We start from the raw sequence: 24,260 nt of genomic DNA on the forward strand, positions 1-24,260 counted from the left end.
GATGACATGACCTACTTTATGAAAAATGTAGCTAATAATTGTCCGTCCACAAATAAAGATCAGGTATATCATTCTCAAATGCTAAGTAGATTCTGATGTTGATATCTGGCAAAGGTAACAATGTCACCAGAAAACTGAAACACCACACCATTGATCCCAATAGATCCCAATTCTCTATTTGGAATTTAAGAGGAATTGATGTTTTCTTTTTTCAAATTCTCCTTCATTTCTGCCCTTTTAGAAAAAAGGAATACATGGAGGGCTAATGTCCATGCTGATGTTAACCTTGCTCTGCTGTTTGACTCCCCTTTCCCACTTCTGGAAATCACCTCTCATAAGAAACTCCCACAAAGACATGTGATCCTGCCCCCCACTGTGCTCGGGGACAAAGGAATGAACTCACAGATTGAATTCTCAAGAAGACTCCACAATATAAGGCGACAAGCCAAAGACCAGAATCTGCAGACTGGTTAAAGGCGAAGTGGACCTGGTGGCTAATCCCTGAAACAGATTGCTTCAAAAACAGAATATTCTGCAACACTTCTCACTGGGTTTACAGAAGACTTTGAGATGCCAGAGACCGTAGGAGTGGAGCATCTGAAAGGACACATCATATCTGCGTCAACTGCGACACTAACGCAGATGACCTGGTTTCTGAGCATAAACCAGGCTTTAAACGCAGTACACGCACTGTGCCTAGGGCCTGTTCTAAAAGGGGCCACATTTTGTCGATCATGTCAAATCAGGAGTCTGAATGTCACAATTAAATAAGATTTTGCTTAGGGCCCTGTTTTGGTGACACACAACTCATTAATCCCCCCATAAATCATTAATCCTACAATTTAGGATCTCTAAGGTAGAAAAAAAAATAGCACATTGAAAACAGGCTCACCATGTAAAACTGGGGAATAATACCAGAACTGGTTCACATTCCATTTGACTTTTATGAGAACTAAGCTTCCTATCATTGCAGCAATTAATCAAAAGCTTTACATTTTATAATATAATACTAAAAATCCACCCAGGTGGCTGTGCAAATGTCTTTCAGGAAGGACACAAGGCTGGGCCGGGAGTAATGAAGTCTGTCTCTGGTTTGATAGATGTGGAATTTCCAATATTAAATAGTGATAGAGATGCACTTGAATGACTATTTGTTGATTGGATTGTATCTGTGGTGGCTGCTGAAAGCACTGAACTCTCACATCCTTCGTCATCTTTTAGCGTTGTTGCTGACTCTTTTGCCAGAGGGTTGCTGCCTGCAAAAAACAAACAAACAAAACAATGCCTTAAATAGTGTGGGGGGGGGGGGTAAAATGTTTGAAAACAACTGTAATAGAGAGACAAAACAAATAGTTTTTCCTGGTACCTGTTTCTGTAGAGCTTAATACACAAACATCTCTCCTTGGATGAAGTTGGTTGGCGCCAATGTTCCCATGATGGTTTGCTACCATGTAGATCTGTGGATTCAAATAGCAGAGTATGAATATAAACAGCATATTCAGAATAGCAGAGTTTCATTTAACAGCATTTTCTCTTATATGTCTGTAACTTTTACACATTGATAAACAGAAGACATCTAGACAGATCTCACATTCAGTTTAAGGTCATTTTATGCTAAATTAGTAAATTAAACCATTTACATTATAACTGCAGTACTGCTCACAGGTGTACACATGTTCACAATGAGCCTGAAACTAGCATTCCAAGTCATCCTTTTTTAGAATGAAGAAAATAATTTCAACCAAAGAACAGATTAAATATTTTAAATTTAATGGGCGGTTTCTCAAATCCAGGCTTGTATGTAAAGGTTCATATTTTTTACATAGAGTTCACACGATTTGTATCCATCAACATGAGTTAAGCAACATGGACCAACCCCTTTTACAAGAAAAAAAATCAGTGAATTATTTACTATTAAATTGGCTTTCCAACCCAGGCTTTTATGTATTATGTACTCATGGCTGCAGCCATCCTATGATCCTGTTGTCCTGCTTTACTGATTTCAAAACCGGTTTTGATATTTGGGATCCTCGTCCACTTAAAACACCAAGTTATCTCAAAGTTTGAAGCATCTAGCTTTTAACTTTAGGGTATTTTGAATAAACTGAAATCCTTGTTAATCTTATTTATCTCTTTTGTTCCAGCACCAGTGGCTGTGTAATAGACCCTCAGCATGATCCCATCTCCACCATGCTTGACATGTTTTCATTTAACTTTTTAACTTGATGTCAAAACAAGACAATGATTCCAAACTGCTTCTGGTTTTAAAAAAGCCAACATTGAGAATCTGGAAACCGGTTGACCGCCACAGTGTGTTTGGTCCAAGCCAGTTCTGATAAACTCCTAGCTGTATTGAAAATAAGATTCAGAAATCTGGTTAGATATATGCTAAAGCATTCTTGAGAGCTGCATCAAGCCAAAATCTTTTCTTACATCTAGGAAGGTAAAATGTTATCTTGTAGGCATAATTTTAACAATGAGATGATGATAAAAAATCATCAGCATTAAATCCAAACAGATCCATCATCATTCCATCAAGAATAACAACAGCCTAAAAGCATATCCAGAAGCTTAGTTAAGGAGATGTTTTCTTGAATGAATAATGGGTGCAAACTTCTGACCTGCACTGCTTTTAAGATGCAAACTTCTGTTCAGTTGTTACCTTACAAAACAGTGACTGAGTGTAATGGTGCTGCTCCTACCTGAGGAACACTGGTGGTGGAAGTCTCAGACATGCTCTTATCAGTCACACTGACCTCACTCACGTTATCCACAGAGGCCTGTTTGAGGTTCAGTCTTCTAGCTCTATGGAATAAAAGATCAATTAAAACCATCCATGTTTTGGAAAACCAAAGGGTCACATTTCTAGTTTTCAAGAAAAAAAAGGTAATTACTAATAGATAAGAGAAATAGATTTAGATTAAAAAAAAAAAAAACCCACAGATGATGATAATGACTTGTTTTATTTAGTAAAATATCACCTCTTCACCCTTTGTGGGTTACAGGTGAAACAAATCTAGCAAGCTCACAGACTGCACAAGCAAGCCAACCAGTCTAGTGGAGGAGGCAATTTAAGGCAGCGCTATTGGCGACCATGTAGCGTTTCCACGGGGGGTCATACCTCACCGGCTCCATTTAGTAGCGAAGGAATGACCTATTTTTGTGTGTAATTGCTGTAGAACAAGCTAAACCAACCATGTAATTGAAAGCGTGCCATCTCCACTGGGGAAGCAGGAGTGTAAATACTGGGATGTTGTAGGATGTGTGCGTGTTTGTGTGCATGGGGGGTATTTTTGCAAAGCTAAATAAAGAGAGAGAGAGAGAGAAAAAGCGGCAAAACAACAATAAAACAAATCAGTTACTTAAGGATATCTTGTGGGGAAATATTGCAAAAGAGTTGGGCTTCGCTCAGCCAATCAGGGTTCCATGTAAGGAACCCCCCGTCTTACAGAGACTCCAACATCACATTTGTTTGATGAACACCTTTAAGCGCTGACAGCTCATTCATTACAGGAGCAGATCATCCTCTGCCGTCTTTATGCTTCCAGTGAAAGAGAAACTGAACCAGAGGCCATTGGTGTGCCCTCAGTAAATTATAGTCAGCACTTTATCATACATGTATGGGCATATAATTACCCTACAACTGAAACTTAGAATCTGTCCATTAATTTTTGCACAATTATTCTAAGTAAATAGAAGAATCACTGGTGGACCACTAACTGGCCACAAATATATAATCCTTGATTCCTGTAGGAAGGTTGGGAGTTTGGTGTCAATAACCCCATATAACAACCATTAGATACTATCTATATAAAACCAATTTATGGATATAGAGATAAGAAAAAACTGTTGTCCTACCATCAAAAATGTAAAGAGACAAAGTTTGCTTAACTCAGGGGTGGGTAGAGTATCCAAAGATTGTACTGAAAAAAATAGTAGCCCCACTTTATTTTATTTATTTATTTATTTTTACTGAATTAAAAATAAAAAGTAGTCTTCTAGGAAATGACTCAAAAACTTCCTCTAACATTCAACGCTTTATACATTGGTAGAGGGATTGATAAGCTGACAACCTAGGAGGATAAATATATTTTCAGGATCATGTTAGCCAGTAAGAAAGCTATAACTAGGAATTAACTGAAAACAGAGGCTCCAAAAAGGGAAGATTGGGTTGAAGTAATGCATAATATTTATATAATGGATAACGTTTTCTTTTAGATTAAAATCTGGCAATTTTAAGAAACACTGGGAAAACTGGTTGAAATTTATATGACCAGTCATTTTGTCGTTTGAAAAAAATAGGGTTGAGAACCTCTTAGAGCCACATATTTAGAGCGTTCTTCTATAGTTTTGGTCTCTTTTTGTGGGGTGTTTTTCTTTTTCTTTTTGTTCTTTTTTTGTTTTTGTTAAAAAAAATATATATGTGTATTTCTATGGGAGTTGACATTAGTAGATATATCCATAAGTAAGGAGGAGGTGAAGGGATTATTTTTCTTTTTCTCATGAAGGAATGTGAGTTAGGATAAAAGAGTTTAATTGTCCCCTAGCTCAAGCATGGACTGTTGTGCATTTAATTTGGCTTTGTAAAGTCTATGTTGGAAATAGATGTGATGGATAACATTTTTGAAATTCACTCAATAAAATGTTAATAAAATAAAAAGAAATGACTCAAGTTAAACTAAAACAAGTATTTGGTAGAAAGTCTACTTGAGTACTGAGTAACTGTTAAATAATAATAACATCAGATTTAATGTTTATAAATGATGCTGGCAAAAAGACGTTTTGTGCAACTTTGGGCATTTTAAAGACTAAAATGCCTAAAGAATATAAATAAATGTCATGAATACAAAAGAACAAATTCATGCAAAAGAAATACTTTAATAATTTGTTTTTCTTCAACAATCTTTACAATGAGAAGTGTATATATGTAGGGGAATGGTGAAAAACTTTCACTGTTAACAGCTACAGTTTAATGTATGTTTACTTGATTTTGAAATAGTTCAAATTATTCACAGAGGACATACTTTACAAAAATATTACTCAAGAAAATGTAAGAAGTAGGGCAGAGTAAACCTACTCCTAAGAGTACTTTTTTTTTACTTGTTACCCAAGTAAATCTAACTGAGTAAATGTAATTTACTACCCACTTCTGCTTAAAGCTAGTAGGAAGTTACCTACTGACGAAAAGACTTTACTCTCATGCTTTAAATACTTTAAATATAATAGGAGATGTGATATAATGTGGGTCTACTGTTACTGTTCCAAAGTCTCCGGTAACCTTTTAGTTTGCAGGAATTAATGGGGAATTTTAAAATAAGAATAAATTGGACCTCACCAGGTATTTCATTGTAAAACATTATCCAAATTAAAGTCCAAATGAACTAAAGAATTATGAAACAGCTTCAGTCATGTTGGTAAAATGATGATTAAAACCATTTCATAGGTGGATAAATGTTGAATTCTGACCAAATATCTATAATGTTTCCACATTACTTGCTCAACTTTTTGTCCTACACCTTAAATCTAGACTTCAATGCTATCAGGGCTTAGTTCAAACTCACCGGAAACAGTAGGTGATACAGGCGGTGATAGAAAGGAGGGAAATAAGCACCACCATGCAACTAGCAACCAGCAGGTTCCTTTCTTTCTCCTTCTCAGCCCGCTGGAGCTCCAACCATTCCAGGTCACTGAACTGACATCTTTCCCCCATGTAGCCTGGTACACAACTGCAGAATGGTAGAGAAAAGAGTAGATTAATATGCTATATAGTGAAATTCTACATTTTAACATCATTTAACCTGGTTGAAAGGTTTCATCTAAGATATGCCCTTAGATGAAATTCTCAAGACTTTAAAAAAAAAAAAAGAGTTCATCACTGGTCTTTGATCAAATCGGGGGAAAAGCCTTCTTGTAAACACAGTTTAGTAACCAGCCAGTTAATTTCATAAATTCATCAATAAAAAACTATTCACACCCACATTACAACAAGAAACATGGATTGTATGTGAGAAATGACAACAAATCAGTGTAGAATTCCAATGGAGAAAGAAAATGGTAGAATTTTTCAAAGAATGCTCTGGTGTGCATTTTATTTTAGACCACTTGAGTCAATCTTCATCAGAACCATCCATCCATTCATCCATCCATCCATCCATCCATCCATCCATCCATCCATCCATCCATCCATCCATCCATCCATCCATCCATCCATCCATCCATCCATCCATCCATCCATCCATCCATCCATCCATTTTCCGTCACGCTTATCCCAAGCGGGGTCACGAGGGATGCTGGTGCCTATCTACAGCTGTCTATGGGCGAGAGGTGGGGTCCACCCTGGGCAGCTTGCCAGTCCATCACAGGGCAACCCAGAAACCAATTAACCTAACAGTCATGTTTATGGACTGTTGGAGGAAGCCAGAATACCCAGAGAGACCCCATGCATGCTCAGGGAGAACATGCAAACTCCATGCAGAAGGGCCCCATTAATCAAACCTTCTTGCTTCAAGGCTTCCCACTGCTCCACTGAGCAGCCCTTCTACCTTCTCATATAATTAGAAATCAAAGTCCAGCTTTGCACAACTATAAAATAACATTTATAAAACACATTGTGGAAAATACCTCAGTCAGATTTGACAGTGTGTGTCTGTTCACACAAACCATATTATTAATATTTCAATAATCAAATAATCAAGTCATTCTACAGATTCCAATAGGATTTGCATCTATACTTTGACTAGACTGCTCCAACCGATAACTGTGGTTTTATCTGAACCGCTTTATTGTAGGTCTGTCTCTATGTGCAGGTTACTGTTTACTCCTGGAAGGCTCCACCTGTGCTTTGCAGCCTTCCAGGTGTACAGGTATGCAGCTCCATCCATCTTCCATTCAGCCCTCACCAACCTCCCTGCCCTTGGCCTAGAGAGCAACCCAAAAGCATGAGGCTTTTGAACGAACCATCATTCACATGGTTTCCATGTGCCCCACATCTTCAAGCAGCTGAGAGAGCAATGGTTCTCGTGATTTCCCCTTAACATTGGCTCCATTCTGCCACTCTTCCACAGAAGTTAGATTTAAATTTCAATTATCTGTCATCTGATTCTCTACACATTAGTTTTGGATCTATACAGCTCCTACATCTCTATGAGTTAAGGTTGTGATTTGCTCTACATGTTCTCAATGAGCATATGTGTCCTTTCCGTTTGAGTCCACATCTGCAACATTTGTGTTGCTCCACAACAAATTAAACATACTGAACAGAAGTTGACAGAGTTTAGACTGTGATGAATTGATCTAGCTTTTTTAACATTAAAGCGGTTTTGCTGAAAGTAATTTACATATTTAGTGTTTAATATGGCAAAAGCATGTCAGATTGTAATAATTTATAATAAGGACTGACTTGTCTTCCAGACAGTCTGGTGTTTTCAGGTCCCAGATGATGGAACAATAGCGACACCTGGTGATTCTTAGCCAAAACAACAGCTAACATGTTAACTGTAATCTTTCACCGAATGCTGTCTTTTTAATAATTTAGTGTACTGCATAATCTGAAGCATGAAGTTTTCACCAAACTCAGACTTTAAGCTTGTTGTTCAGAGAGACATACCAGAAATGAGGAAATATATTTACTTGCAGGCATAGGAGTCCATCTCAGGAAAGTAAATGCAGGCTCCATAATACAGACAGTAAGCATCATGGCTGGGGGGGCACTTCTCTGCTGGGTTGCTTTTGTGGTGCTGGGTGGTCACATCAATGTGGCTTTGAGATGTTGCCCTGGGTGAGGTGGTCTCTAGAGCTAGAATTGTAATTTTAGTTGTTTAGAAAAATAAACATAATAATATCATTATGAAATGAGTTTAAATTATAAAGGGGTTTTCTATATGGATGCTATCAATACAAATCCAGCAAACACCTAAATGTCCTAAAACATGATGATATTGAATAGCAGATAAGCCTTTTTTATCATACTTTTAGAATGCTCAAAATTCTTTTGAACAATAATGGAAAAAAAATGGCAAAGAAATAACTTGAATAATTGTTGGAAGTTCCATCATAGACAGTTTTAGAGCAAGGTGGTTTAACCCCTGCTAGAATGTAAGTGAAGGTTCTGTATTAACAACCACAAGTTAAAGTAAATCCTTACCCAGGCATGTTCGTCCATCACCTGTAAAACCTTCCTGACATAAACAGCGGGGGTGTCCAGCATCCAGCAGACACGTGGCGTTTACAGCACAGAGGAGCGAGAAGCAGTCCTTCTTATCTAATGGGAGAAGGACACATGAAACAAATGATTCAGAAAAAGTTGCTCAAACATGAAAATAATAGCCATTATGCTAATTGAGATTATATAAATAAATACCTGAAATCATCTTTTCAGTAAACAGAGCTGGTTCATTTCCCTCATCTGAATGGAGGTCAGCGTTCCTATTATTACCCATCGGTGGTTCACTGTCCTCATGTAAGGTTTTGTTTTTGAGAGACGTTAAACCAGAACTTTCACTCTCTTCAGCTTCTATACAATAATTATATGAGAAATATGAACATCTGGGTTAGTTTAGTTCAAATTAGTACAAAACCAAACATGAATTGGAAGTTGGCCACTTTACCTGCAGTTACATTTGAAGAATTGACAGATAAGCAGTTTTTTCCATCAGCTGACAGGGTAAAGTATGGCAAACAGGAGCAGCGGGAAAATCCCAGCTTGCTTTCACACTCCTGAGCACATCCTTCGTTTAAGTAAAAACAAGCATCGGCACCTAAGGGGGAGAAATTTCGCAAACATAAGCCTAGTTTTTCTATAGGATCCATTGTTCTCACTGGTTTTTTTCTCAATTTTGAGAGCATATTTTCTATGTGGCATACAATATCCAGGGTTTTAAATGTTTTCCTCAGTTGCTCTTTACACTCTTTGCAGTTCTTTACACTGTAAAATGGTCTAGAAATGAGTAGACATTCCCTAAATCAAGGATATTTCCCTTAATTTGAGTAGATAAATAAGCTAATTTGTAGATTTTACTCCTAAAATAAGATATTTAGAACATATGCACTTGAAATAAGACAATAAAAAAGATTGTTCTTATTTTAAATGTAAATTGTCTTGTTCCATTGGCAAAGTGTCTCACTTACCTCCTCAACTCAAGAAAAATAAATGACTTATTTAGGTTTTAATTTTTTGCATTGTACTTCTTTACATCTACTATTAAAATGTCCTCACATTTTTATATTTGTGTGGTAACGTTTCAGAACATATCTATTATTTCTGTTACCTGGTTTTGCAAGAGGATGTACCACTACAACTGATGCTGGCTGAAAGAAGTTGCCATGGATACGCTGCAGCTTCTTCCCCGTCCGCTTGTGTATGCTCCGTATCTGCTGGTGTTCCCACTCAGAGACCCACAGCCTGTCTTCAAAAACCACCAGGTCAAACGGACGTCCTAGAAAATCCCAGCAGAAGGCGAAAGGATGTGACTAAGGAATTATTAGTTAGGATTTAATGCTTAACGGCATAAACAAGGAATCACTTCAAGAAGGATTTTTACTCATTTTAACAAATGTTTAACTGGATGGGATTTCAATATTACTGAATATGAAGTGCTTTAAGGCTCAGATCTCAGACCAATGATCAATTTTCATGTTTTTCTTTTGTTGCCCATGTAATAATGGTTTTAGGCAGAAAGTTTACAGCTTTAGATTACAAAGAAAAATCAAACTAAGACTACTTCTTTACAACTAAAATGAAATAATGCTCACCCTGAGTGTAAACCCACAGAGAAACAAACTGAAACCTAGCCGATGTCGTTGAGGCAGATGTCAACCCCTAAATAATGAAGCACAGGACTTTGGTATATTGTTGGATTTTGATCCAGACTTCAAGATTCAAATAAATTTTTTTTATAAAGTCAGCCTTTTATCATTTAAATTTTTTTTACAAACAAACGTGTGAGAGAATTGATCCTGATAGCAATTCTAAAGTTCTTTGAGAGAATATTGGGGTTTAGTAACACCATCTTTGTGGCCCCTGAAATCAGCTCTAAAAAACTGCACACAGCTTTTCCTCACAGGTACCAAACCTAAAGCTTATATTTTCTTTTTCTCTTGTTCATGCAATGCTGTAAAAATCTAATTAATATTGAAATGCACTTTTATGGAAAAAATTATACAGCCTCCCTTCAAATAAATCCCCATGCAGTGTTAAAAATGTAATTCCAGCGCCTTAGAAAGCGACTCTGCTGTGTTGCTCTGGGTTATAGAATGCATTATTTCAAATTAGGGGAAGCTGCAATTTGGTTCTGTGGACCATATGATTTTATGTAAGGTCAAATCATTTATCTTTGCAAATCTGGATTAAAAAATGCTTTATGAATACATTTTGAATTACCCCAAAAGATGAGATATACTTCATTTGTTTTGGCTCAACAGTAGATTGTTGAATTAACCTTCCCTCATACATTTCCCCCTAAATTTTCTATTACATAACTTAACTGCAACATGCATTACTGTCAGGATATTTGAAATAGTTAATTGCAGATGTCTAAATTCACTTGTAAACTCAACTTTCAAACAAGCCTCACCTACTTGGTTCTCTGATAGAATCTGTCGATCAGAGCCATCCAAAGCAGCCGTTTCTATTAGGCCCCTCTTCTGGTCGCACCAGAAGAGCCGATTGTCTATGAAATCGATGGTCAGACCAGTTGGTGACAAAAGGCGGGTGCTGGCAATAATAACGCGGTTACTTCCCTCCAGAGTGGCACTTTCTACCACAGGCCGGGAGCCTGTGTCAGTCCAGAATAACCTCCTCCAAAAGTAGAGAATACATACAAAACATTACAGGGATTAAAGATATTATAAATTCAGGTTAACATTTACACAAATTAGATGTATAAACTTGCTTTGTTACTGTGAATATTATTTGACTGAATATAAAACAGAGCAGAGGATGAAAATGGGTTTAAATTGAAATGTAAGAGGAGTATCACTCAAAGGGCTGAAGGCACTCAGTTTATCTCAAGACGAGAGCTTCGAAAATTATTCACACCCTTCAAACAACCGGGAATAAGGGATTGTTTCTTTTGACATAAACTTGTATATTTGTGTGAAAAGCTACAACTTAATTATTTATTTTCATTATTATTTAAATCAACCGGAACAACAAATCAACTCAACTTACTTTGCTTGTGGATGAACTGCTATTCCTCTTGGCTTTTCCAGCCTCTCTTTTACAACTGTTTTCCTGTTCCCTCCATCCAAAGTACTGCAGTCAACAGCTGACTTACTAGGGAGCAAACATATGTGTGTACAAACATGACATTTTTTTTCCCCCAGCAGATAATAAAGAAACTAAAATGTCTTCTCAATTATTTCTTCCTTAAGGTTGTGGCATAAAAATGAACAAACTGCATAAAAACAGAGTTTTATTAGCATCAAATAGAATTATTAGACAGCATTCCACCAGTGACTGCTCACCCTTTATCAGTCCAGTATATGTTGCGGTGGATCCAGTCAACTGCTAGTCCTTCTGGAGACTCTAAACCATTATATACAAGAATGTTTCTGGTCCCAGTGTTCATATCAACCCGCTCAATAGTCTTCTGGCTTGTGCTGGCATAATAAACCTTGACCAAAATTGAATTAAAAAAGAAAATGTCATCCAAATATACTCAATGCAAGCACGGAGCAAGAGATAAAAATGGCCACTAGATGTCTCTGCATGTCTATGTAAAAACATTGTTATCTCTCATTGGTGCAGCAAGTCCTATTCTTAATATGCTATATCTAAAATGCATGGAATTAAGTGTTGCAAGATGAAGCTGAGTTTTACATGGTGGTGGACAGGGTCATAGTCCAGAGCTAAGATGGTTCCTCTCGGTTCCTTAACCAAAGTTTGTTCCTCAGTTCCATCAGGGTTCATTCTTCTAACATCCATTAGATTGGCGACAATTAGAAAGGCTGGAGGTCCTGAAAGAAAAATACACATTATAATTAAATTTATCACAGTGAATCTTACGCTGCAAATAGAGCGCCATGTGGATTAGTCTGACTCTGCTGACTACTTTGTTATAGAGTAACTCACCAGTTGCAATGCAGCGTTTACCATCATTGTGGAGCTTGTAACCAGACAGACATCCACACTGCCAGCGGTTTGGTGTGACTGGGGTACACAGCTGACTGCAGCCGCCTCTGTCTGCTGAAGAGCAACCTGGAACAAATCAGTTTGAATACAGACCCATTTTAAGCTTTAAGCAAACAGGTACTAAATATTAAGTCTCCATATAAGCTTACTAGACAGAATGAGACTAAACTGATTGATTTTAAGCCTTATCAGAACTCACATGTAACCTACCGTTGGAAAACTAAAAGAACTTCCATGAAAAACATTCTATGGAGTGGAAGTTATTACCAAGACAAGAACATTCAAAGATATCTATCATAAGTTGCCCTAATGTGTAGAAAAATTAAAATTAGAGAAAAAATCATGGATGTATAAATACATTGAAAAAGAGACAATTTTCTGCAAGATGCTAAGATATAGCAGTGATCGCTTCAATGAAGCATGCGACTTAACTGGAAGTCTATTTGCAGTGCAGCAACATTACTTTGATTTTTTTTTTTTTTTTTTTGACCTTTCAACCTCTGTGAGTAATGGAATATACTGGATTAAAAAATGTAAGCAGCCTAACTCAGAATTTAAGTAAAAACATGCCTGATCTAAGAATAAAATAGAGATGCAGCTCTTTTCTCACATTATTTTTATTTATTTATTTACTAACCCTATTTTGCAATGAGCGTATTCTCTTACTGGTTGATGCCCCTTCTCCTCTGATTATAAATAAGTAGTCTTATTGTAGAATGATAAGAACAAATATATATTTTCAGTCATGTTCTTTTACCCTTATTTGGGAATACACCCATCTGAAAAACTCTAGTATACAGGATTATTCTAGCTTGTGCTCCAATGCACAAATAAACCCATAATTTTATGAGGCCCTTTACTTTTAGTAAGAAAGTCAAATCATAAAAGGTGAAAGTGGACATTGACGGACATTAAAAGGACAGAGTGTATCAGATATGAAAAAATAGAAAAAAAAAATCTTAATACATTTCTGTTTAGTTTCTTTAAAAATGGAATAAACAACCTCACATTAATCAGTAAACACAAAGAAAAGAAAAGAAGAAAATATAAAATTGAGAAAGAAAATGAAGAAAAACAAAAAATAAATTAATGTATTAAGGGGTAAAGGTTATGACGAATGAATGTGATCCTGAATGCTTAATTAGAATGAACCTTGGATTGATTTTATAAAGAAATTTGATTTCTCATCCAAAGTACTTTTCAGCTCTTAACATTGTTAGAAGTATCAGGCTTATGGTATAAGATGTAGTCGGAACAGTCAGACCAATAGAGGCATTAAGGTCTCTAACGAAGTCATTACAACCGTCACTAGCTGTGACTACTATTTAGGTCAATGTTTGGGTCATTGTTCCCAGAAGATCCAAATGTGTCTAATGATGGCATGTCGGTTGTTTAGGTCACATGTCTCAAGGTTTGCATCACTGAAAAACCAGCAGAGGATATGACTCGGAGCTATAGAGCTGGTGTTGGAAGAGGAAATCTGAGGCAGTCCTCACTATTTGGTTCTGATTGCCATGTTTAACAAAGTAGACTTCTCTCACTACTGTCTACTACTGTCAAAGTGCATGTCTCTCATGTCCATGGTGCTTTCTTCATATAAATCCCTCTTGTTGTTGAAGCATAGGTGAATTGCTGATTATTGATCCAACAGGATTCTTCTTCCTCCTCTGGAAGATATCCAACTAATCATCTTATGTGAAACTACGCTTAGAAATTAAGGAGCCTTTTGAATAAGATAAATATACATGAGGTAATAAATGTAACATGTAATGTAGTGTTTTTCTAATTAAACGGACATGTATAATAGCTGTTTTTTTTATTTTTTTGGAGAAGTTCCAATGTGCAAATCTGATTCCATCTCAGTCACTGATATTAATTTAACCATTATGGTGGATAACCAATATTATGTATTTTTATACCCTCTGGACATAACCGACCACAAGGCATCGGAGGTATACTGATATGTCTGAAAATGGCCAACATCAGCAGGTACTGCTAATGCTAATATATATCATGCATTCCTGGTGTCTAAATGTTCTTCTAGCTCATGAAAGATTCCTCTTCATGTATGAACACTGGTTGTTTTCACATGGGGGGCATTTTTACCTCAGGCAAGATCTAAAACATCCCTGATATGTAAATCTTTCAATAAAAAGTAAAAATAAGGTGGTTAAACTTGATGTAACTGGTGTCATAATGTCAGTACCAGTGCAGGCGTGTCCATTTTCCTGTAGAATAGAATCCTCAGGACAAACACACATGGGACCATGTTCTGTTGCTATACATCCATGGCCGCACTTTATGTCGCTTTCACATGGTGTTATTTCTGTAAAAGAAAAATAATGAATAAACAGTTTCATTTAGTACCAAAATGTAACCAAAGAGCTTTAAATTCGTAATTATTAAAAAATCTGCGTGGCACACTGGTGTTTGGAAATGTATATTAACACAGTGAAAGTCGAGCTCCTTATTTAGGACTTTAGGGCCTATTTTAGGGCCTCGCTGGTGGTAGATGAGCTTCTTAGGCAATGCTCTGGTGAAATCCCTTTATGAAATCAGGTCTAAGCCCATTGAAATAGTAGAAAGGTGAGAAGCTTGCACATTAAGGGCGCACAGGGCAATCATATCTGTTCAAGTGAAAGTGGGTGAGATATGTAGAGGCAGGATGTGATGCTAACGTGGAAAAATATCTTTTATTTATTTAGTTTTATTTTTTTGCCAATATTTATACAGTCAGCTAGTGAAATGTAGAAAACATACCATGGGATTATTTGAAGTTGTTTGAAGAGTGAGATTAGGAATTATGTAATGATAAATTTGTCCAATTAATGTTTTTAATAGAGAAAGTTTGAATTTTGAACAAAACCAGCATGATAAAGCTGCACATTTTGCATTTTTTTTTTTAAATAAATGTCGTATTTTGCTTTTGTTTGTTTTTTTTTCACTAAAACTAAAGACGACTCCCTGCAGCCCAGGAAACTCACCCCCAGGTAATCTCTGCTCTCATCTCTATTGTCTAATGTGCTGGTTAGTCACATGCTTATTTTCCACTGGACCTTGCTAAAGGTTGGTCACTAAATACTTTCAAAACACAAAGCTGCTGACAAGATGTGTTCCTCAATGCAAATGTCACCTCACCGTCTAATCCCATTGTGCCTGGGAAACTCTCCTGTTGTGCTCCTCTACCAGCAGTAAGATTAGTGGAGAAGAGATTAGCAGGACAGTTGGACAAAAATAGCACACAGGCAGTTTTATGCTGCTTATACTAGCCTATCACCTGTTCACCACTACCCGATTTTGTGTCTATTTAGCTCTAATTTCTAATAATGATTTCTAAATCTTGGTTAGGGTAAGTCTCAGCTCCATCTGCAATGCATACAACATCAGATCAACGGAAACTGCAAAAATGATAAAGCAGAGAGATACATATTCACAGCAGCAGTCTGTGGTATACCTGCTAAAGATGTCTATAAGGCTTAGAAATACATTTATTTTTATATCAGATGAAAAATAAAAAAAATAAAAACATTTAAAAGTACATTTTAAACAAATATATGTATTCAATGCAAGAGAGACAATCTAGTTTTCCTGTTTTTTTTTATATCAACATAATTGGTGCTGGACTGATTGATACTAACAAAAGGTCTAAAATAACAATTACTTCAATGTTCAATTTGTTTGTAGATCTTAGAGAAAGGTTTTATCAGAATCTTTACATCCTTATTGTGTAAATAAATTAGAGGAAGAAGCCACTTTCATTATCCATTACAAAAGCCTTGCTGCTAGCCCGAATAACCCATGTTTTAGAATAGAATAGAACAGAATAAAAATTCAGATATTTTGTTGGCAAAGCAAAATTGCTAGTAAAAGCACACAAGTACAAACACAACTTAAGATTGTAAACATCGGAATGCAAACACAAATCATTAATTAGGACAGACTGTACAGTGAAAAGCAAAAACAATGCATGAACAAATAAATTATATGCAGTGATAGTTATGGCAGACAAAAAAAACCATCACTGCCTGAAACCTTGGGATCAACAACCTACATCTAAGTGCATGGAGATATTTCCTTTGGTTAGATTAGATGAAGATTGAGATTATTTTTCATCATGTGCAAGAAAAAAGAAGTTAAAAAGGAAGAAAAAGAAGAAAATCATCTTATTTTGTTATGGGGCTGTCCCTCTTTGAAAGACCTTGGGATCAGTCCAAGTATTGGGACAATTGTTCAACACAGGAGAAGTCAGCCAGTAACAACATCAATCTCTCTTGGTCATCTCAACCTAGAATTAAATCCTATAGAAAACCTGTGTAGTAAAATAAAGAGGAGGATGCCAAAAAGATAGTTAGTTAGATAGACAGATATCACCCCATTATTTAGGTCCTTATTTTAAGTATCTGTGATTAAGCCTAGGTGAAAATTAAATCTGGAAGACTGAACTCAGCTTCACCTGGACCACCTGAGATGTCTCTCACTCAAGCTTCAGCCAATCAATGTCGAGACAGCACTTCCTTGAAAGCCAATCATCTTTCAAGGTCCCATTCATTTAGCTTCTGGCCAAGCTTCCGTCTTGCATGCAGCCAAATTTTTCACCCACCTCCACCCAATCTCCTCCCTCACTCTCAGACTATTCTCAGTCCCACTCATCCTCTGTCTTATTCCATCACCAGTGTCCGGGCCTCAGGTGGAAGACTACTTTAATCATTTTCCTAGGTTACTCATCCAAGTGAATGTTGATTCACATCATCAAAGTCGTTTACCGGGGCCTGAGTGCCAAATAACCAATTTCATTCATGTCATTATCGTTATGCCTCCCTCTGATTCCTTGAACCCCAGTCAACCTCGGCAGATGGCTGCTCACACTGAGCCTGGTTTTCCTGAAAGTTCTTCCTGTTTCTCCAAGTTCTACCATTTTTCTCCAGCAGAGTCCACCGTGGATCCTCTGAGGGAGCCTCCTGCACAGGTGCAGCTCATCAAGACCATCAGAGGATCCACTACTTAAGCTGCCTTCAGACCTTACCTCAACGCCGCAGTGTTGTTCCAGTTGGTCAGCGCTAAAGCCTTGATCTCAGTGATTTTTCCATGTCCTTAATCCCGATTCAGATTCTAACGTTTGTCTCTGTGCCTCTAGGTGACTCGTGCTTCCTCCGTGAAAGCTCTAGAAGAGCTAACCTGCCGAGCCGACCCTCCGAGCCAAACCCTGAAGATTCTCAGTCAACCTCTAAGCAGCTCTGGGCAAGAGCTAGGAAACCCAAGCCAAGGTCTGTTCTAATAAGACGTGAGACGCTGAAGCAGCTAACGGACTCTGCTAACACATCCTTCTCCAGAACCAACAGTGACTCTCCCAAGGAGAACCTCAAGAACCCTCAAGGTACTATCAGAGCACCATTGGAAACCAAAACCCCGTCAACAGTCCTTAACTGTGTTGTCTCTCACACAGACTCCGGTGAAACCAGATTCCAAGCCCAAACCAGTCATCTGCATATTATGTGCTTGTACAAATAAACTTGTTAAACTTTTCATCCTGTGTCCGTCAGTGGTGTTCTGCATCTTTGGGTCTCCATTAGAGAACCGATCATGACAGAACACTGCGGCCAAACTCAAGGCCCAGCAGATCACCATCTCCGTCGGCTAGACGAACAGGCTGCTCAAATCCAAGGATTCAGCCAGGCCTTACGTGAGTTGAATGCACATATTGAAATACAGAACCAAGCTATTCAAGGCTACGTTAATTACTTCAATGGCGCTAATGCTACATCAGCACAGCAACCATTTCCGGGTCCAGTTCCCCCCCCCCGAGGTCACAACCTGTGACGTCATCAGAGTTCCGTCCTAGTCTCCCAGAAAAATTCTCTGGTAACATGAAAGATTGTAAGGGTTTTTTATTCCAGTGCCGGCTGATTTTTCTGAACTCTCCTAGTTGTTTTTCTTCAGACCACAAGAAGATATCGTTCATCCTCTCTCAGTTAACAGGAAGAGCTTTAGATTGGGCTCAGGCAAGATTTGCCATCGACGACGGTGTAAATTGCAGTTTTTCTGACTTTATTGCTGAATTTTCCCAGGTATTTAACCAGGAGACGGACCAAACGATCGATTCCAGAGCTCTTTTCAACCTTAAACAAGGTAATTCTTCTGTGGCTGATTTCTCAATTAACTTCCAGGTTAAAGCGGCAGCTTCCGGATGGAACCAGAGCGCTCTAAAGGGGGCATTTTTCATGGCTCTAAATGAACAAATCAAGGATGAACTTGCTACCCTCGATGAACCAGCTTCCCTTGACGATTTTATTCGTCTCGCCATCAGATTAGATAACAGAATCCGAGCCAGAAACAGCTCCAAGAAGCAAAGTAATTTTTCCTCTGCCACTCATAACATGGCTGTTCTCTCTCCCTCTACAGAGCAGATGTCCACACAGAGATCTAAGCCACAGACTCTATCGTTGCCTGTTCAGCCCTCTCATTCAGGCGAAAGGAATAATGAGCCTATGCAGGTGGGACACACTAGGCTTTCTCCTGAGGAGAGACAGAGGCGTTTTCTTGGAAAACTTTGCATATACTGTGGTGAGAGTGGTCACTTTATCGCCTCCTGCCCGGCAAAATCAAAAGCCGGGGCCCGCCAGAGGATATGAGGAGTCTGGCGGGCCATATAAATTCAAGTAAATCTCCTCGACTTTTGCTGCCAGCTACTTTGTTCTGTAATAACCAGAGTCTCTCTTTCTCCGCCTTCATCGACTCAGGCTGTGAGCGCAATCTAATCGACTCTGAGCTCGTCCAGAAGCTTCAGATTAAAACCATTCCCCTGTCTCAGCCTCTCAGTGTGTCTGCCATAGACGGAAAGAGACTCCATCGTGTTACCCACCAAACCCAGCCCCTCGAGCTACTTCTGTCAGGTAACCACCGAGAAACTATCACCTTTTTTGTGTTTCCTTCTGCATGTTCCCCCCTGGTCCTCTGATTCGAGTGGTTGGAGAAGCATAACCCTCACATAAATTGGACCAAACGTCTCCTGGAATCTTGGTCTACTACGTGCCACGAAACATGCCTTCGTTCTGCTGCCCCGATGGCGGGGCCTCCTAGAGGTGGGGGGGAGATGGACTCTCCTGACCTTTCTTCTGTTCCCTCTGAGTATCACGACCTAGCCCCCGTTTTCAGTAAGGTCAGTGCGACGTCCCTACCTCCACATAGACCCTACGATTGTGCCATAGAACTTTTACCCGGTGCTCCTCTTCCAAGCAACAGACTGTATAATATTTCCAAACCAGAAAGAGAGACTATGGAGAAATACATCAACGAATCATTGGCTGCTGGAATAATCCGTCCTTCATCCTCTCCTCTGGGCGCCGTTTTTTTCTTCGTGGGCAAGAAGGATGGTTCTCTGAGGCCATGCATTGACTATCGAGGTTTGAACCAAATAACTATTAAAAACAAATACCCACTGCCTCTTCTCGCCTCAGCTTTTGAACCAGTGCAGGGTGCAACTATCTTTACTAAGCTGGATTTAAGAAATGCTTATCACCTCCTCAGAATTCGAGAGGGTGATGAATGGAAGACAGCCTTTAAGACACCCTTGGGCCAGTTTGAGTACCTGGTGATGCCCTTTGGTTTGACTAATGCCCCAGCCTGTTTCCAAGCCCTTGTGAATGATGTTCTCAGAGATTTCCTCAACGTATTTGTGTTTGTTTACATTGATGACATTCTCATTTATTCCAAGGATCTCCATGAACACAAGAGACACGTCTGTCTCGTTCTACAGAGACTACTGGAGAATAAGCTGTTTGTGAAAGCCAAGAAATGTGAATTTCATCAGTCTTTAGTCACCTTTCTGGGGTTTGTGCTCGAGGGCAGCCAGGTAAAACCTTCTGAGGACAAGATCAAGGCAGTCCTAGATTGGCCTGTACCTGAGAATCGAAAGCAATTACAGAGGTTTTTAGGGTTTGTTAACTTCTATCGCCGCTTCATCAGGAACTATAGCCAAACCGCCCTGCCATTAACCTCACTAACTTCTTCCAAACGAGTTTTTCAGTGGACTCCCGAGGCCCAAGCTGCATTCGAGAAATTGAAATCCATGTTTTCCAGAGCACCCGTGCTAATTCTACCTGATCCTTCGAGACAATTCATCCTTGAGGTGGACGCTTCAGATTCCGGTGTTGGAGCTGTTCTCTCCCAAAAGGACGACTCAGATCAAAGAATACACCCTTGTGCCAATTTTTCCCGTAAGCTCTCCTCTGCTGAACAAAATTACGATGTGGGTGATCGTGAGCTCCTGGTAATCAAACTGGCGTTGGAGGAATGGAGGCATTGGCTGGAAGGAGCTGAGCATCCGGTCCTTGTGTGGACTGATCACAAAAATTTGGCTCATATCCAGTCAATCAAACAAGCTAACCCTCGCCAATCCAGGTGGTCCATCTTTTTCTCCAGATTCAACCTCATTATCACCTACAGACCCGGATCCAAGAACGTGAAGCCCGATTCTCTCTCTCGTCTCTACTCTGCCGATCATCCAGAGACACCTGAACCTGTCCTCCCAGCCTCATGCACCGTTGGAGTGGTCAACTGGGAAATAACGGACCTAATCAACTCAGCCCTAGCCACCGAACCAGATCCAGGTACCGGTCCGTCTAACCGCACATATGTTCCTTCTTCTGTCAGGTCCCGTCTGATCCAGTGGATGCACGCCGCAAAATTCTCCGCCCATCCAGGAGTGAGTAGGACTGTCGCTCTAATCTCCAGGCGCTTCTGGTGGCACACGCTCCATCGTGATGTTAGAGAGTATGTGTTGGCCTGTCCCACATGTGCTTGCAACAAGGCTTCGCATCAACCTCCTTCTGGTCTCCTTCAACCTCTACCTGTTCCCTCGCGTCCATGGTCCCACATAGCCATTGATTTTGTCACCGGTCTCCCTGTCTCCCGAGGTATGTCCACCATACTAACCATTGTCGACCGTTTCTCTAAGTCTTGCCATCTAGTCCCCCTGAGAAAACTTCCCACGGCCTTCCAGACAGCCCAGCTTCTTATCAAACATGTGTTCCGGCTTCATGGCATTCCCCAGGAGATTCTATCGGACAGAGGTCCCCAATTCATATCCCAGGTATGGAAGGCTTTTTGTTCTGCGCTCGGCTGCAAACCATCTCTCACCTCAGGTTACCATCCCCAAACGAATGGCCAGACCGAGCGTATGAACCAGCATCTGGAATCCACTCTCCGCTGTCTAACGTCCAATAACCCGGTGGATTGGAGCCTATACCTTCCCTGGATAGAGTATGCCCACAACTCTCTCCGTTCTGCATCCACTGGACAGTCGCCCTTCCAGGTCAGTCTTGGATATCAACCACCTCTTTTCCCCGCAGATGAGAGAGAGATATCTGTGCTGTCCGTTAATCATCACATCCGTCGCTGTCGAAGGATTTGGAGGGAGACCATTGCCACACTCAACCAGTCAGCTGAATCAACCAAGCGTTTCGCTGACGCCAAGAGACGCCCCGCCCCGGAGTATTCTGTGGGCCAGGAAGTGTGGCTTTCCACTCGAGACATCCCCTTGAGGGGGATGTCTCGAAAACTTTCCCCGAGATTCATAGGCCCATTCAAAATCTCTCGTGTCATCAACCCATCAGCTGTCCGTCTCCAACTTCCTCCTTCCCTCCGAATCCATCCGACCTTCCATGTCTCCCAGATCCAGCATGTTTCCTCGAGCCCCTTGTGCCCGCCATCCGACTCCCCACCACCCGCCCTGGAAGTCGATGGCCATCCAGCCTTCACGGTCCGCCGTATTGTAGACTCCCGTCGACGAGGTCGCGGTTGGCAGTACCTCGTCGACTGGGAGGGCTACGGACCAGAAGATCGTCAGTGGGTCCCAGGCTCGTACATCCTCGATCCTGCCCTGATCGAGGAGTACGAGCGTTCCCGTCCTTCCACTTCCTCCGGACCGCCAAGGGGGGGTCGTTGAGGGGGGGGTACTGTTGGGAGCTGGAGAAAATACCATTTTTCTCCAGCAGAGTCCGCCGTGGATCCTCTGAGGGAGCCTCCTGCACAGGTGCAGCTCATCAAGACCATCAGAGGATCCACTACTTAAGCTGCCTTCAGACCTTACCTCAACGCCGCAGTGTTGTTCCAGTTGGTCAGCGCTAAAGCCTTGATCTCAGTGATTTTTCCATGTCCTTAATCCCGAGTCAGATTCTAACGTTTGTCTCTGTGCCTCTAGGTGACTCGTGCTTCCTCCTTGAAAGCTCTAGAAGAGCTAACCTGCCGAGCCGACCCTCCGAGCCAAACCCTGAAGATTCTCAGTCAACCTCTAAGCAGCTCTGGGCAAGAGCTAGGAAACCCAAGCCAAGGTCTGTTCTAATAAGACGTGAGACGCTGAAGCAGCTAACGGACTCTGCTAACACATCCTTCTCCAGAACCAACAGTGACTCTCCCAAGGAGAACCTCAAGAACCCTCAAGGTACTATCAGAGCACCATTGGAAACCAAAACCCCGTCAACAGTCCTTAACTGTGTTGTCTCTCACGCAGACTCCGGTGAAACCAGATTCCAAGCCCGAACCAGTCATCTGCATATTATGTGCTTGTACAAATAAACTTGTTAAACTTTTCATCCTGTGTCCGTCAGTGGTGTTCTGCATCTTTGGGTCTCCATTAGAGAACCGATCATGACAACAAGCATGCTTGGTGTGAGGGATTACTATTAGGGTGTGCATATGTTGTAAATAAGCACTATATAAATACACTGAATTTAATACAACTTTTCTAATTGAGACTTTTCTGTGTGTGAGTTTCTCCAGGTTGAAATGAACTTTTGTTGTATGACCACATTAAAGTTTGGGAGTTAAAACTTTGGGCAATTTAGCAGTACAACAAATAATCAGGAGGTTCAACTGTTAATGTATCCAACATGGTGAGGTTTGTTAATGTTTATTGTTTATATTATTTAGATTTATTTGATGGGATATTTGTCAACAATTGTTGATAACAGTTTTGATTTAATTTGGAATGAAACTGCTCTCCATAACATCAAAGTTCGTGGTTCGGTGTCTTTCCATAAGACCTGATTGTCTGAAAGTTATGGGTCCAATAATTAACCGCAGTCATCCAGCTCCTCAATAATCACAGCAGCCTCAAATCACCACACTATCACCACTTTGTTAGACTGTTGGCATGATGTTCATTTTGTCAAATGTGCGGATTTTAGTGCTGATGATGTGCACCTTATTGATGCCATTCCGGTCTCTTTTCCTTATTGTTAAATCAGCCTGAGAGTTAATAATATCTTGATAAAAATAAAAAAAGCATGTGTGTCTTTATTCTGTACCTTGGCATGTCCTACCATCAGGTAGGAGGGTGTATCCATTGGGACAAGTACAGAAATAGGAGCCCGGGATGTTTTCACAACCAAGAGAGCAGCCGTGGTTCCAGTGGGCGCATTCATTCACATCTAAACCACATATAAAGACGTGATGAGGTAACCGTGTTATAATCAGATGAATATTCTCATTTTAATGCTAAGTATTTTTCAAACACGTTTTATGGAAACATTTCTTCATACATATGTTAAACACATAAAAAATAAAAAATATATCTATGGCAGCTGAAACAGGTTTTATCAAATACCAAAAAATATAGAGAAAATGACTTAAAAAAGACCAGGGTCTCATTTATAAACGTTGTGTACGTAAAAATACAGGATCAGGTACTTGATAAGCAAATTTACACTCAATAGTTGGGATTTAAAAAAACATGGCATGGAAATGTGCCAGTTGTCATGCCAACTCTGAGCCATTTATATGAATACGCACATTTTTGAGACAGGGGGAAATTGATAACACAGATGTCAATGAGAGGAACTGTATGAGAACTGAAGCCAGATTGCGTCATTTCAAATGAAGAATAGAGACATGCTTAAATACCGTATTTTCTAGACTATAGAGCGCACCTCACAAAATTTTTTGAAAAAAATTGAAAAAATCAAATATAAACTGCATTGGGCTATAAGCCGCTGTTATCTACTAAAATGTCTCCCACCTAACCTGTAGGGGAAGCTCTACATATTGCCCCTGGAGTAGGGATGAAGAAGAATGCTAGCTGCCATTAGTTTGTTGGCTCACAACAGTAAGAGCTTCTACTGACACATGGGGCTTT

At 39.8% G+C, this 24,260-nt stretch overlaps 1 protein-coding gene across 2 annotated transcripts in view; it reads right to left on the bottom strand.

Moving 5' to 3' along the window:
• Positions 1–206: 206 nt before the first annotated feature.
• egf (epidermal growth factor) overlaps positions 207–24,260 on the bottom strand; it is a 33,763-nt gene continuing 9,709 nt past the window's right edge. Inside the window, exons 7-22 of one of the 2 annotated variants that reach the window (XM_038269079.1) lie at positions 23,434–23,556; positions 14,337–14,456; positions 12,071–12,196; positions 11,819–11,955; positions 11,464–11,612; positions 11,168–11,272; positions 10,572–10,795; positions 9,267–9,434; positions 8,607–8,756; positions 8,360–8,512; positions 8,144–8,260; positions 7,630–7,795; positions 5,562–5,726; positions 2,703–2,805; positions 1,367–1,457; positions 207–1,256 (exon numbers count right to left, since the gene is read on the bottom strand). In XM_038269079.1, coding sequence (XP_038125007.1) covers positions 1,045–1,256; positions 1,367–1,457; positions 2,703–2,805; positions 5,562–5,726; positions 7,630–7,795; positions 8,144–8,260; positions 8,360–8,512; positions 8,607–8,756; positions 9,267–9,434; positions 10,572–10,795; positions 11,168–11,272; positions 11,464–11,612; positions 11,819–11,955; positions 12,071–12,196; positions 14,337–14,456; positions 23,434–23,556 — 2,309 coding nt within the window. In that variant the 3' untranslated portion in view covers positions 207–1,044. Of the gene's footprint in view, positions 1,257–1,366; positions 1,458–2,702; positions 2,806–5,561; positions 5,727–7,629; positions 7,796–8,143; positions 8,261–8,359; positions 8,513–8,606; positions 8,757–9,266; positions 9,435–10,571; positions 10,796–11,167; positions 11,273–11,463; positions 11,613–11,818; positions 11,956–12,070; positions 12,197–14,336; positions 14,457–23,433; positions 23,557–24,260 lie in introns of those variants that run through there. The other variant, XR_005279283.1, reaches the window with a different exon arrangement.

This window comes from Cyprinodon tularosa, unplaced genomic scaffold (assembly GCF_016077235.1).
Source record: "Cyprinodon tularosa strain WSP-4 unplaced genomic scaffold, ASM1607723v1 ctg72, whole genome shotgun sequence".
Classification (NCBI taxonomy): domain Eukaryota; kingdom Metazoa; phylum Chordata; class Actinopteri; order Cyprinodontiformes; family Cyprinodontidae; genus Cyprinodon; species Cyprinodon tularosa.